The following is a 12,822-nucleotide window of genomic DNA, read 5'->3' on the forward strand; positions in this document are numbered from 1 at the left end:
CATTTTCTCAAAAATGTCATGTGGTGCAGCCATTAAGAAAGCTTTTATATATTTAAGAAAATTTGTTGCTGCTTGCTCCACATTACTCTTGTGTGTTTTTGTTTATATGCATGTAATTAAACAGAAGTAGGAACAGATAATTTCTTCTGTATTATGACGTACATTCCAGTGTAACAAATTAAAAATAGTAGGGCTTTTAATGAGGCATTTTGTATTTGCTTTGCCACTCATTTTCATTTAATTTATTTTAAAATGACTGAATAAATCTGTACAAATAAGCTAGATAAGTCAGCATCATGTTGCTGACCCTTGTAGCATGTATTTTTTTTTACTATTAACAGAAACAGAAAAGGCAAGTACAAAAACTCACCTTTGCTACAAACTGTCTGTCCTTCTGGTCCAGATTGGCTGTGGGAGCAACATAGTCCTTCCAGATTCTCACTTTACGCTCTTTCGCCGACCTGCAGGGTTTTGGAGAGAGAGAGAGAGAGATAAAAGGCATTTCACCAAAATGAAGCACTTTCTAAAGGACAGCCTCATATGAACTTAATTGGATTAAAGACACAGCTTCGTGTGCTCCTATCATATTTCATTGTGATTGTGCCTTATGCTTCAGTAAGCCAGCAGGTGGGCATCAGGGCAGGTGTTCTTGAACGGCTGTGTGATAAGTTGCTACATTTGCTAAACTATTCTGCTGAAACGTGAAGAGCAACCCGAGATGGTCTAAAGGATTCAACAAGCTGTTCAGTCCGATCCAACAGCCGAAATTTCAGGTGTTTTGAAATGTATAGTGAACTAGGGCTGACAACTGGCCGACTGACAAGCACTGACCGTTCGGCTGCTCTGAGTTTCTCAGCACCCTGGGTGTACACAGCCATGGACCAGTCCACACAACGAGCAAAGCCTTCCTTCAACAGCAACTCTGTGATGTTCCCATTCTGTAATGACCACACACACACAAACACATAAGGATATCATGTTAGCAAAGAAAATTATGGATGGGGAAACCTACAGACTGATAGTGAGAAGCTTTGCTGGCATTATCAACAGAAAGAGACCTCTAAGGTTACAGTGTATAATATTGTTCATGAACAAAACATCCTCACACATTGTGTGACATTGATTATGTCTGACATATCATTGATTAACAAAAACTATGCCATGAAAAGGCTTTATATCTGTGGTTTCACAGTTAATTAAATTGATCAATGATTCTTGGTACTGAAGGGCCTGTACAATAAACGTGTATAATATATTAAAGTCTGGACCTGTAGATCCTCCCACATTGCCACAGCATGCATGAGTGATTCCAGCCTTGGTGTTTAGTGCATTATACACAGTAGGGATATCAAAAGTACCAGTATTTCAGTCAAGTTTATTTGAATGCTTTATATTTTTGTTAAATATCTCATCACTGTTTACTTCATTTACATCTTTTATCTGTTGATCTTTAACCTATTTTTATTTTGTTCTACTGCTGGTAGCATTTCTTTGTTCTTAAATGTTCTAAGTGACTGTTTACATGTCTTGGATAATTGCTCGAGGGAACAATGTTCACTTAAGGAAATAGTATTACTTCTGATGTGGTATCAAATGGACAGGTATGCTTCCTGTCCCTTAAGTACTTAGTTTTGACAGTCAAAGGCATTGTAGTGTGTGTGGAACGTTAATCGTATGGAACAATTTATTTATATCATGTAACAAACAAAAAACAAACAAAAACACAGACAAACTGTAGGCTATCATGTACTCAAAGCAACCAAAACAAAACGGAAAGAAAACAAAAAAACTAAACGAAAACCAAACGCAATAAAAAATAAAAAATAAACAATATCAAACAAATTATCCCAGTATTGTCTGTCACTTTGAAAACAAAAAGCAACAAACAAACTATAGGCTATCAGTTACTCAATGCAACCAAAGCAAAACAAAAACAAAACAACAACAAAATAAAAAAGCAAAACAAAATTAAATCAAAAGCAAACCAAAAAACAAAATCAAACAAATAAATTATCCCAGTATTGCTTGCCAGGTTTTTCGACCAAGAAAATCCATCTCACACACTTTAAGATTTTGGATCAAGACTGAATTGATCTAGCCTAAATATGAAATAGGAGAAACACTCAAAAAGCTCAAATGGTTTACACCTGTTCAACTGAAGTTATTAGAGGGATCAATCAGAAAACGCATCTGATGTGGCTTCTTACCGGGTGCAAGATGGTCCCCAGAATTATCTGGTTGGGACAAGACTCCAAAATGATCTGTACATCTCGCTGAAGAAGCCTAGACTCTGTGAAGAACTTTGCTTCTGCTGCAAAGGGCTCAGGGGTCTCGCTGCCATCTGCCTCCCGTTTAAACGTAGGGCACTGGAGACACAGATTTTTCATAAAAATTACAGAAAATATACATTGTCTGAAATCTACAGGAAAAACAAAGAAACAAACCCCAGAAAACAAATCACAGTCATTCTTTACAAATGTTAAGTCTTTTACGAATGTAAACCCTTTTCTGAAAAGCCACAAAGCAAAAACTGTAGTTCGACCAGATTTAATTTAGCACACTTATTTTTTCATGATTAGCAAGATTAAGCAGTAAGATGGTCTACTGAATTCACAGAAAATGTCTAGTCTAAGAAAACCTATGGGGAATCTCTCAAGGCTACCCATCATGAGATGAACTAATAAGAAACTTCGGAATCCTGAGAAATATTGGTCTCGAGGGTTCTGCTGAAAGAAATTGGGTTTCTTTTGTTCAAAGCATAACATAGAGAGGGACTGAAACTCACCTTGATTCCAGACAGCATGACAGTCACCAGATAGTAGTCGGGCAGAAGCAGCGCCCGTAACATGCTGCCATCACGCACATGTTCAATAATGGCTGGTGAGTAAGACAAATATAGAAAGAGAGTTAATGAAGGACAACACTTGAAAGTGTAACCTGGTTTCAGCTTCTGTTTCACACACTTAAAATAACAGTACTAATCAAAAGGGGTTCGTAACACTGTAACGCTTTGGGGGAAAAGAAATACTCTTTTTGCATTTATTTGATGAAAAATACAACAAAAGATTGGCAAATAGTATTATAGTTTAACATAACATTTCTATTTTAATACATTTTCAAATGCAATTTATTTCTGTGAAAGCAAAGCTGAATTTTCAGCAGCCATTACTCCAGTCTTCAGTGTCACATGATGCTTCCAGAAATCATTCAATAACCCTCATTTTGTTATTTTGAAAATATCTGAACAATGAGGAAACGGTGATCTTTTTTTTCCAGAATTCTTTGAAGTTCAAAAGAACTACATTTATGTAAAAAACATTATAAATTAATCAGATTAATGCATAAAGGTCTCACCGACCCCAAACTTTTGAATGATAGCATACAAAATTAATCACCACCACACTGATGATAGAATGATAAATTACAGCACAATGGAACTCTCGTCAACCACTGTAATAGTCCAAATGAAGACAATTCAGCATGTTAATTTGATTCTAACTTTGTTTTCCAATTCAAATTGTCAGCCCACTTCACAAAGTTCACGTGATGTCACAGCATGTGGGTAGCTGGCAGTATGTAAACAGGCCTCTCCAGATCAACATGGTGCTCACTTTTGAGGACAACAACAAATTGGCATGTTTTAGAATCACTTGGCCTAACTGCAAAGCGAGAGCTGGGAAATAATTTGATACAAAAAGTGAATTGCAGCTTTCGCTGGTAAGGGTCATGTGGCCAAGTGTGTTTAAATTCAATATTACGAACAATGTCACAACTTTGACTTCTGATTAGCATCTAATAAGCTTGTTAGCGAAGAGGGGAAACGGGGCACATTTCTATAGCATTTAATGACTCAGTTGTTCATTTGCAGTGAGCTGGCTAGCCCTCTGATGGAGGTTAACTCTCATCAAGGTTAGTATTCTATTTAAATAGGAGAAATGAGGTGTGTGCAGAGCTGTGAACAGACAATAAAAAACAGGCTTCTGGAAGAAGAGTGAGACATAACACCAGAGATAATGGAGTGCTTTAATACATGTATTTTTTGCTTTTGTCATAAGAAAATGCACAGCATAATTCTAGGGTGTTCTCGGTTAAATTCTCATTAAATATTTTATGATATTTTAAAATATTACATTAAGTTGGTCAATTAAGTTTAACATGATCAACAATTATTAAATTCACAATATTTGTTAATTAGAAAATAATATTAATTAATATTTATTAACTAATATTTAATTGTCTGTATAAGAAAACATTATATAAAGCACAATTTTATACAAATATGAATTAAATTTTAACCACAGATAGATGCCTTTCTTCACTCAAGCTGGGGTTTCTTTATTATTTAATTTGCATTCATGAATACTTGTGATGTTTTTCCCAGCATTGCTGTGTACAATATGTGATCTACAAAGTTTATCACATCTTACCGTTGACTGGTTTCTGATGGAGGGAGTCCACAAAATTGCGAGGGTTCTCGATGGTATACTTCAGATCTCGAATAGTGTGCAAGCCTCCACCCTCAGACCACTGACCCTTTTTAGCAGCCTTGGCTTGGTCCTCCAAATCACACAGTCTAACCTGATCAGGACTGAAACACACAGAAAGTCCAGTAAATATCAAATTACAGACCAAAGAGTTAACCACAAGAGCTCCAGGAACTAAAAACAACTAAAGATAATTTTAGCCCTCCTTTCTTTCCTCTCCAGACTTCAATGCACCGGGCAACAGATGTAGAGGTCTCTCATGGAGAGCTGCCCCTTTCTGAGGCCTTGATAAGCTCTTTAAATGAATTGGTTCATTATCAAAAGCCAACACATGTTTCAATTAATTCCTCTGTTGTTCTAAAAGCCATCATTATCTTTAAGAGGAATTAAACAGTCTGACCACGGCAGACACTCGTCAGATTATTTAATAAGGCTCTATCAGTTTAAGTAGCGCTGGCCTTTATAATGAACAGACTTAAAGAGGCGAGACAGACAGACAGACAGAACGAACGAATGAGAGAGATGAATCAGAATCTAAAATGAAAACTTTTTTTTTTGTGGGTGGTGAAAGTCCATTAATTAAAGACCCAGTCTGACCAGTGACTCTGTCAATGATGTATCAGGCCTTCCTTTAATGTCTTGGCTCGGACAACAAACAAAATTCTGGAATTAAATTATGAATTAAGGGAGTTTTGATGGTGCGATGGCAGCGATTCATTATTAAAACATACAATGATCATTTCATTTTCAATTTATTCTTGTCTCACTGAAACCAGATGCAAAGACAAGATTAAAAGTGTCTTTTAGATATAAATCAGATTTGATGTGGACAAGCACACATTCTGAATTTCTAATAGGTGTTATCTGAACTAAAATTATTTTAACTTATTTAATGAGTTTTGCTAAAAAACAAATAACCCAGACATGAAGACCCAATGCTGTCACTCTGCACACCTTTGGGAAAGAATGTGGATCTTTAGCTTAAAAAACAAAAAAAATCCTTTCACAAATCAAGAGTTTTAACATTGCTTAAAGTCTGGTCAGCAGTGCATTATGGACACAAACTGATAAGAAGAGTGTCATTTTAGTTTTATTTGCATAGTGTTATAGTGCTTTGTGCTTGAAAACAAAACTCTCAATGCATTTTAAAAATTAAATGCCACTAATCCAGCAATTTTTTAAAAATAACTGATGCATTATTAATCTAATAATTTCTAACAGTCCACTTTATTCCTTTAAAAACTGGATTTTGTTTCCAGGTGGACTGATTTTTTAAAAAAAAAAGCAGTACACATCAATTCCCAGAGGTTGCATTGCAGTCGGGCAACTTCACAGACCCTTGTGAAAATTTCCAGTTTTGCGTGCAATATTCATCAGATGGTCAGTAAACAGACTGCAGGCGGCTCAAGGGAGACTAGGACACTGCCTCGTCTAATGCACACAAAGCTCAAAATATTCAAACCAGCCATCTGGGTTCACCTGCCCTCTTATTCCGATATGTAAGATGACGAGACACAGGACATCTGTTAATACCCGACTCTTACTTAAAAACTCACTCATGCAGTAACCAGCGAGGCTGGTAAGGCAAATGTCAAAGAAAAGTCGCCTTCTGCCTATTAAATGACAAGCCCAAAGCTACAATTATCTAAGCCTTCATAAATTTTAACTACAGGAAATAAAGGGCTGCCAAATCTCAGCAGCCATCTTGAGCTGTCTTTGTCTAGTAAAGTTTTATTTTCCTTCATATTTTCAAAAGTGTCAGGGAGAGGAGTGGGCATCCTTCCCAGCTCGGCTGTGTCTAATTGAGAGCTGGTGGGCAGAGCGTGGCCCAGGTTTAAACGTGACTCCTTTGGAGATTATGATAGCCGATCCAGTGGGCTGTGATGGGCCGCAGCAGGCCCTGGCTAATGAGAAGGCTGTTCAGGGGCTGTGGAGAGAACAGTGGGTCTAACACCACCGTCTCCTGTGGGGAAAATGAGCCTAAAGCAAACCGATTCCACTGGCAATTGTTCAGGGACGTTTCACAGAGCGACCCGCATACGCATCATTAAGTCCCAAAAGCTTAGGACAACATTATATCGCTTCTAGCCTGAGGGAGAAGGGCGGATAGACAGGACGTGTACTGAGATGATGTGACCAGAAGAGGGAGTGAGAGATCAAAAAGAATTATGACACAATTAACCCAGAAGTAACTTCAGTAAAGACAAACACTGCCCCCTGCAGGACACATAATGAGTTTTTACAATAAAACCACTGTGACGACACAAGTGATCTCAGCCAAGGGGAAAAACATAGCAGGCATTGTGAAGGCTTTGACAATAGGTGCAAGAACCGTACTGACACCGGTGGTTTGACCCTTGGGGGGAAAAAAAGAAAAAGAAAAAAACCCCGGGGTTCTTACTTGTTTCCTCTGATGCCTTCTCTGCGAACTGCGGCAAGACCTTCGGCCACCAGGGACTCTGCAATATTTTCTCCTGTGGTGTCTTTGGAGAGATCAAGTGTGTTACTAGAACAACTCTACAATTAACACACATTTCAGATCAGAACTGTCGCAGTGAGATTCTTTTTGGGGAACATAAACTTCACTAACCTTTTCCCAGGAAGACAATGCCGTATTCCCTGCCTTGAGGGGTTTTATTCTCCACGGTGAAGCAGACTTCTTTGCCGATTACCTTCTTGCGCAAAAACTCTCTTGCCTGGAAAGCCCATGGCTGCAAAGAACACACAAACCCACACACAGCTATTTACAGCCATTCAGAGTCATTCAGCACTGGAGGATGTGCTTTAGCTACTAAAAAAAACCTCTATTCCATCAAGAGAGAATGAAAATGTGTGTAACAAGTGTATAAATCACTTCCAAAAAAAAAAAAGATTCAAGGTTTAGAAACAATGAATTTATAGTGATTTTAGAAACACTGTGAAGCAGAACATACAGACTTGTGTGGCTTACTGTCTAAAAACTTATTTTACATATTATTTTTCATGCATTTGGCAGACGTCACATTCACGTTGATCATTCACAATGTAGATCAAACAACAAAATTCAACAATACTGATAAAAGTAATGCTGAATTAGGAGTTAAATCTATTGGGATAATAACGTCTTATTTGTTAACATTAATGCATAAAAAAACCATGAACCAATTTTTTTTTACAGCTTTTATTAATATTTGTTAATGTTTGTAAAATTTTCATGTTAGTTCACAGTATATTAATGTTAACAGATACAACTTTACATTTTAATAATGTATCAGTAAGTTTTGAACAATATTAACTATGAATAATAAAATGCTTTACAAATATTATTCATGTTAACTAATATAGTTAATTCATGTTAACAAATGAAACCGTATGTGCACCACAAAACTGATATTAACTCTGTTTGCCTAAAGTTATTTAATCCAAAAATAGGTTATCGGAAGGTAATAGGTTAATAGGTAATTAATATGTTTGACAGAATTACAAATACAAAACACATACACCGGCCTGAGATGGATTTTTTTGTTTTTATCTTTAAGTTTGACGTGCACATACTTATTCCAAATTGTTGGTTTGGTAAGACATCAAAAAAATATATTTTTAGTCTCTTACGCTCACAAACGCTGCATTTATTTGAAGACACAGTAAAAAGTAATATTGCAACCCTACATGCACAAAATGGTATAAGGTGGCCAGCAGTAGATGGCTAGTTTAATTTTTTTGTTTACTCACCAGACTAGATCAGGTCTGATGAGTTGCTGGGAATGAATATTAATCACGCTTTCTGCGTTCACTTATCTACTAAAATCAAATGTGGATGGTAATAGGTGTTTGCGTATTCGTTTCACCCATTACTGAAGGAACTGGCAGTGATTCCTGCTTATGCTTAAAGGCTGAAAAACTCAATCAGCTGACAGGAAAATACAACAAAGAATACCATTTACATGTTGCATGTAAATTCTGGCATGTAAGACTCCCTCTCTCTCTCTTTGTGTGTGTGAGAGAGAAACTGAGTGTTCCCACCCCAGCCACGGTGAGTGAGATGCTACGCATCTAATACACTGCACATTCATTGATATCAATGAGAACAGTGTGCTGTGCAATAACTAACGACATACATTTAGTCACCTAGCATTAAAATTATTGCACTTGCAACTGATTATGCATAATTGACTTCTATAATCTTTGTGTCCTGTTTGTGTCCCACAGCCCTCTCAAAGCTGATGAAACATTTATCTTTTTGGAAAAACAATTAAACTTGACTTAGAAACTACATGTTTCTACTTCTTTCCATGTTAAAGGACTTTGTATTATTTCTGTTTTAATGCACTTTTAAAGTTTGAACATATTAAAAGCATAATTTGCAAATTGTGAACACTATGTTTATACTGTGCAAATATTGTTTATAAGAGACACAGTGGCCTCAACTTCCATTTTATATCAATTTCCCAAGAAACTGTGATTTTCATTTATTTATATTATTATTTATTTAGTTTTGTTTATGGTGCTCTTTAACTCAGTGGATGGAATTGCTGCTTTATTTGCAATAAAATAGTATTATAATTATTATGTTTATGGCGAACGTCTTAAAAAAAAAAAAGACAGAAAAAAAAGAAAGTAATTTAAGGGCCAGAGAGAGCAGCTCCATGCAGGGTTGTTGTTTACCTCATCTGGCGTGTCCTTGGTGTCTGGTTGACCCTGAATTGCGCGACGGGCGAGAGCTCCGGCTCGGATGTTACTCAGGTTGATCTGTCGTTCTGGAGGGGGCCCTCCTCGCGGCTGACCCCTAACAATGACAGCACAACCAGACAAGACCTGCAAGGGAAAACAAATCAATGTGAGTGCTTATATAATGTTTCATAAATAGTTTATCATTCCAGTCAGGTCAATAATGATGAGCGTTGTAATTGTACTGGCATAGGCATGCATGGATGCAAACAATCAATCTGCAAGTCAAACACTGAATGTCTGAGCGATCTGATCGAGACCATAATTCCTTTAAGACCTGCTTGTTTGTGTTTGGTCAATAGTTAAACAACTATTACACCCACTAACCAAAGATAACATCAGTCAAACAATCACTACTGTGTTCATCACAGCTTGAGGCCTCAGCTTTAGCAGCCCTAAACAAATGCAACTTAAAACACTCAGGGGAGACCTTGCCCCTCTGAGATCAATGAAGGTGTGTATTCACATTAGCATTTGAATCAGTGCTTGCTCTCTGAGATGTTTTACAGAACTAATGTTTACAGGTCTCATTATGTTTTTTGCCTGAAACAGCTTTTACAGATATCTAGGAGTGGCTTATCCAATCAAAATGTCAGATCAGACTCCTGAGACACATCAGCACCATTTCGAAATGATTACAATAACTGACTGAATGATAACTTTGATTCTGGGACCATTTTAGCCTAATTTAAGAATACATTGCTGCTTGAGTTCTGTTTGAATCATATTTTTATTCAAACGCAAAGCCACATGTCACAAACATTAATTGCTGTCAGTGTTATGATGATCATGTTAAAACTTCATCTAAACTTATTAAATATCTAATAAAACAAGAAAGTGGAGGCCAAACAGGGAAGAGTTAATTCTTTCCTTTAGAAAGGGCTTGAAAGCAGAAGGTCTGCCTAATTACTGACTGTTTGGAAGAATATTCGGACCTCCGTCACCACAGTCTGGGGCGGAAAATATCCATGAATTTCCCAAATCCACCACGCTTTCATTTAACAAGGAGTTGAGCAAGACTGGGAAGTACTCTGCTCATTTTAAACAGTGAAATGGCACGTTTAGGCAAAATCAAAGCTATATGAGAGAGGCCACGCCATTTCGTTTACAATAACTTACAATGGGAACCATTTTTCAACCAGATATTATATTGTCAGATATTCATTTTAATTAGGGGATATCTTAGCCCCGTGTAACTGATAATATTGAATGAATCAATTATCTGGAATTCTTAATGATGGGTTCGATCTATGAAATCATTATAAAAATCGTCAAATACAAAATGTATTTTCTACAAACTAGCGAAAAGAGGTTTTTCCTATTAGGTTTAGCTTCTTTTATTGTTTTGGCTAAAAATAAGCTAGCATGTTTTTAATGTAATAACACCGATTGCATTTTGGCGGAAACTATGGCTACCAACACACATTAATTGACGTCAGAGACTATTTATGGTGACGTATAACAATAACCGCTGAAATTGTTACAATAATTATAAAACTTAATATTACTCATAAATGAGTTTAATAACGCCTGTCCCAATGTTTTTTTCTCCATGTAGCGTTTACGTCCAGAGTCTCTCGCGTTACTGTCCCGAGTTTCTCCATTTACAGTTGACTAAAGACCTACGTGTCAGTTTTTCATATCTGCTCCCCCTTCACTCACCAGAGCAGACAAAGTAAACAGTCCAAAACAGCGACGCCTTGCCTAGTAAGGGGGTCTGAGGAAGCTGGCCACTCATTACTGAGTCTTACAGCAACACACAGAAACACTAACGCGCGAGCGCCTGCATAAAACTGCGCTCGAGCGGTTCCTCAAGTGCACACACGAGACCTCACACGTCAGACTAGCAGAACACACCTGAACTTTGAACTTCAGTTCAAAGTAAAAAAAAATGTAGTAGCACACCATTCATGTGGGTCATTCCAGATTATGACTTTGACAGGCTGCGCTTGGGTGAGTGAGCAGGTGTTAATGAACGACAGTTATTAATTCACTGCAGGGACCCAGATTTTCTTCAACTTTATTCAGTGCACTCAAACCCTGACAAAAGGAACCGAGAACAATGAATGTGTAAAAATGATTTCTGACACAATTAAATCTCTCACAAATACTTGCATATTGATAAGTCAATCTTAGCAGAATAAAAATAAAAAAAAACATGATTTTTGTCATTTGTAAAAACACTTCCCGACGCTCTAAACGAATCGATTGGGCAAGTGAATGATTCAATAAGCGCTATCATAATAACGCACAAAACACTCACGAGCCGCCACCTACTGGCGTGAAGACTGCAACCGGACTATCAGAGAATGAATCTTTTGGTGAACCGACTCAAAAGATTCGAGTTACTAGACTGAATTGATATCTTGTTAGCCCTCCATTAAACCGGGAATTCAGCCCACAAATCTGCGGTTTACCCTAGCTTTTTAGATTAAATCAGTGTAGAACAAACTCTAGAACTGTTTACGAAGCTTAGTGTTTAACAAACTATCAGAGTTAGATTTGAAATATGTGCCTCTTTACAAATATTGTTGACTCTTTACAACAGCAAAAGAAAGACGTCAAAAGTTGAAGGAAACTTTGAATATAATGCTGCATAGCTGGCCATCTGGATCCCAGCTGAAGAGCGCTCAACTTCTCTCAATCTCTGCTGCTCTTGGAAACCACTGAAAGACTCGTCAAAAAGTCTAAAGAACTGAAGGAGAAGCAATCAGCTGCATGATGGATGCCTGACAGAAAACATCGGAACTTTTGAAGTCTTCGCAGTCACTTCTTCCCCCGTGAGCACCCCCAGACCAACACTTGTGTCCCGTGTGCTCTCCTACCGTCTTCACTATTCCCCTCTGCAGCTGTGGAGCTGAAGCTGGGGTGGACTGAACTTGTGCCGCTGCTGCAGATGCCATGTCCGCTGGACTGAGTGAGTACTCCGTTAGGGAGGGAAGAGAGAGAGAGGTAAAGGAACCGGGAGAATCCTACGAAACGCCTCTACTGCGAGCCGAGGAAGGGAAGAGAGACCGAGCACGACTGATCACGCTTTTGATTAACCGGAAGCACAGCGTGAGGATGTACACGTCGAAATGTAGCACTTCCTCGGTCACCGCGTCACACTCGTGCGCTGAATGGGGCGATCTGCTTGTGACGCTAGAAGGCGAGTGATGACATCCGGTGAGAGGGGAGGTGCGACACGTCAGCACAGATTTGAAAAAAGTTTGTGCACGTATACAACACACCCCCTTAAATGTCTAAGATTTTTAATTCATGTGAATTCATCTGGGTTCTTTTTCTAACTTGGCCACTGTTTCATTCATACTTACATTCTTTAGAGGCTATAATTGGGCGCGTATGACTTTGAATGAGCATATGTTCACTGAAGATATAGGCCTACAGATATAGGCTTATTACTGGAGATGTAAATATGGAGGCCCAAACCTGCAGAAAGAAAGAAAGAAAATGTAATTTGAATTAAATTTATCCCTGAATTTATTGTATTATTTTTCCCTTCATTTATTATTTTCTATATTTCTTTTTAACTTTATTATTTAAAAAGAAAAAACAAATATATATATATATATATATATATATATATATATATATAGGCTATATATATTTGTGTTTTGTTTATTTTTATATA

General features: G+C 37.5%; 1 protein-coding gene across 4 annotated transcripts in view; it reads right to left on the bottom strand.

Moving 5' to 3' along the window:
* The window catches only part of LOC132105845 (staphylococcal nuclease domain-containing protein 1), a 71,334-nt gene extending 59,034 nt beyond the window's left edge, over positions 1–12,300 (bottom strand). For 2 of the 4 annotated variants that reach the window (XM_059511286.1, XM_059511287.1), the window contains exons 1-9: positions 12,017–12,297; positions 9,129–9,278; positions 7,075–7,195; positions 6,886–6,967; positions 4,428–4,588; positions 2,786–2,877; positions 2,208–2,366; positions 832–938; positions 371–461 (exon numbers count right to left, since the gene is read on the bottom strand). In XM_059511286.1, coding sequence (XP_059367269.1) covers positions 371–461; positions 832–938; positions 2,208–2,366; positions 2,786–2,877; positions 4,428–4,588; positions 6,886–6,967; positions 7,075–7,195; positions 9,129–9,278; positions 12,017–12,094 — 1,041 coding nt within the window. In that variant the 5' untranslated portion in view covers positions 12,095–12,297. Of the gene's footprint in view, positions 1–370; positions 462–831; positions 939–2,207; positions 2,367–2,785; positions 2,878–4,427; positions 4,589–6,885; positions 6,968–7,074; positions 7,196–9,128; positions 9,279–12,016 lie in introns of all 4 variants that reach the window. The other 2 variants (XM_059511285.1, XM_059511288.1) reach the window with 2 other exon arrangements.
* Between the last annotated feature and the right edge of the window lie 522 nt (positions 12,301–12,822).

The sequence above is a fragment of the Carassius carassius genome, chromosome 26 (genome assembly GCF_963082965.1).
Source record: "Carassius carassius chromosome 26, fCarCar2.1, whole genome shotgun sequence".
In the NCBI taxonomy this organism is placed as follows: Eukaryota; Metazoa; Chordata; class Actinopteri; order Cypriniformes; family Cyprinidae; genus Carassius; species Carassius carassius.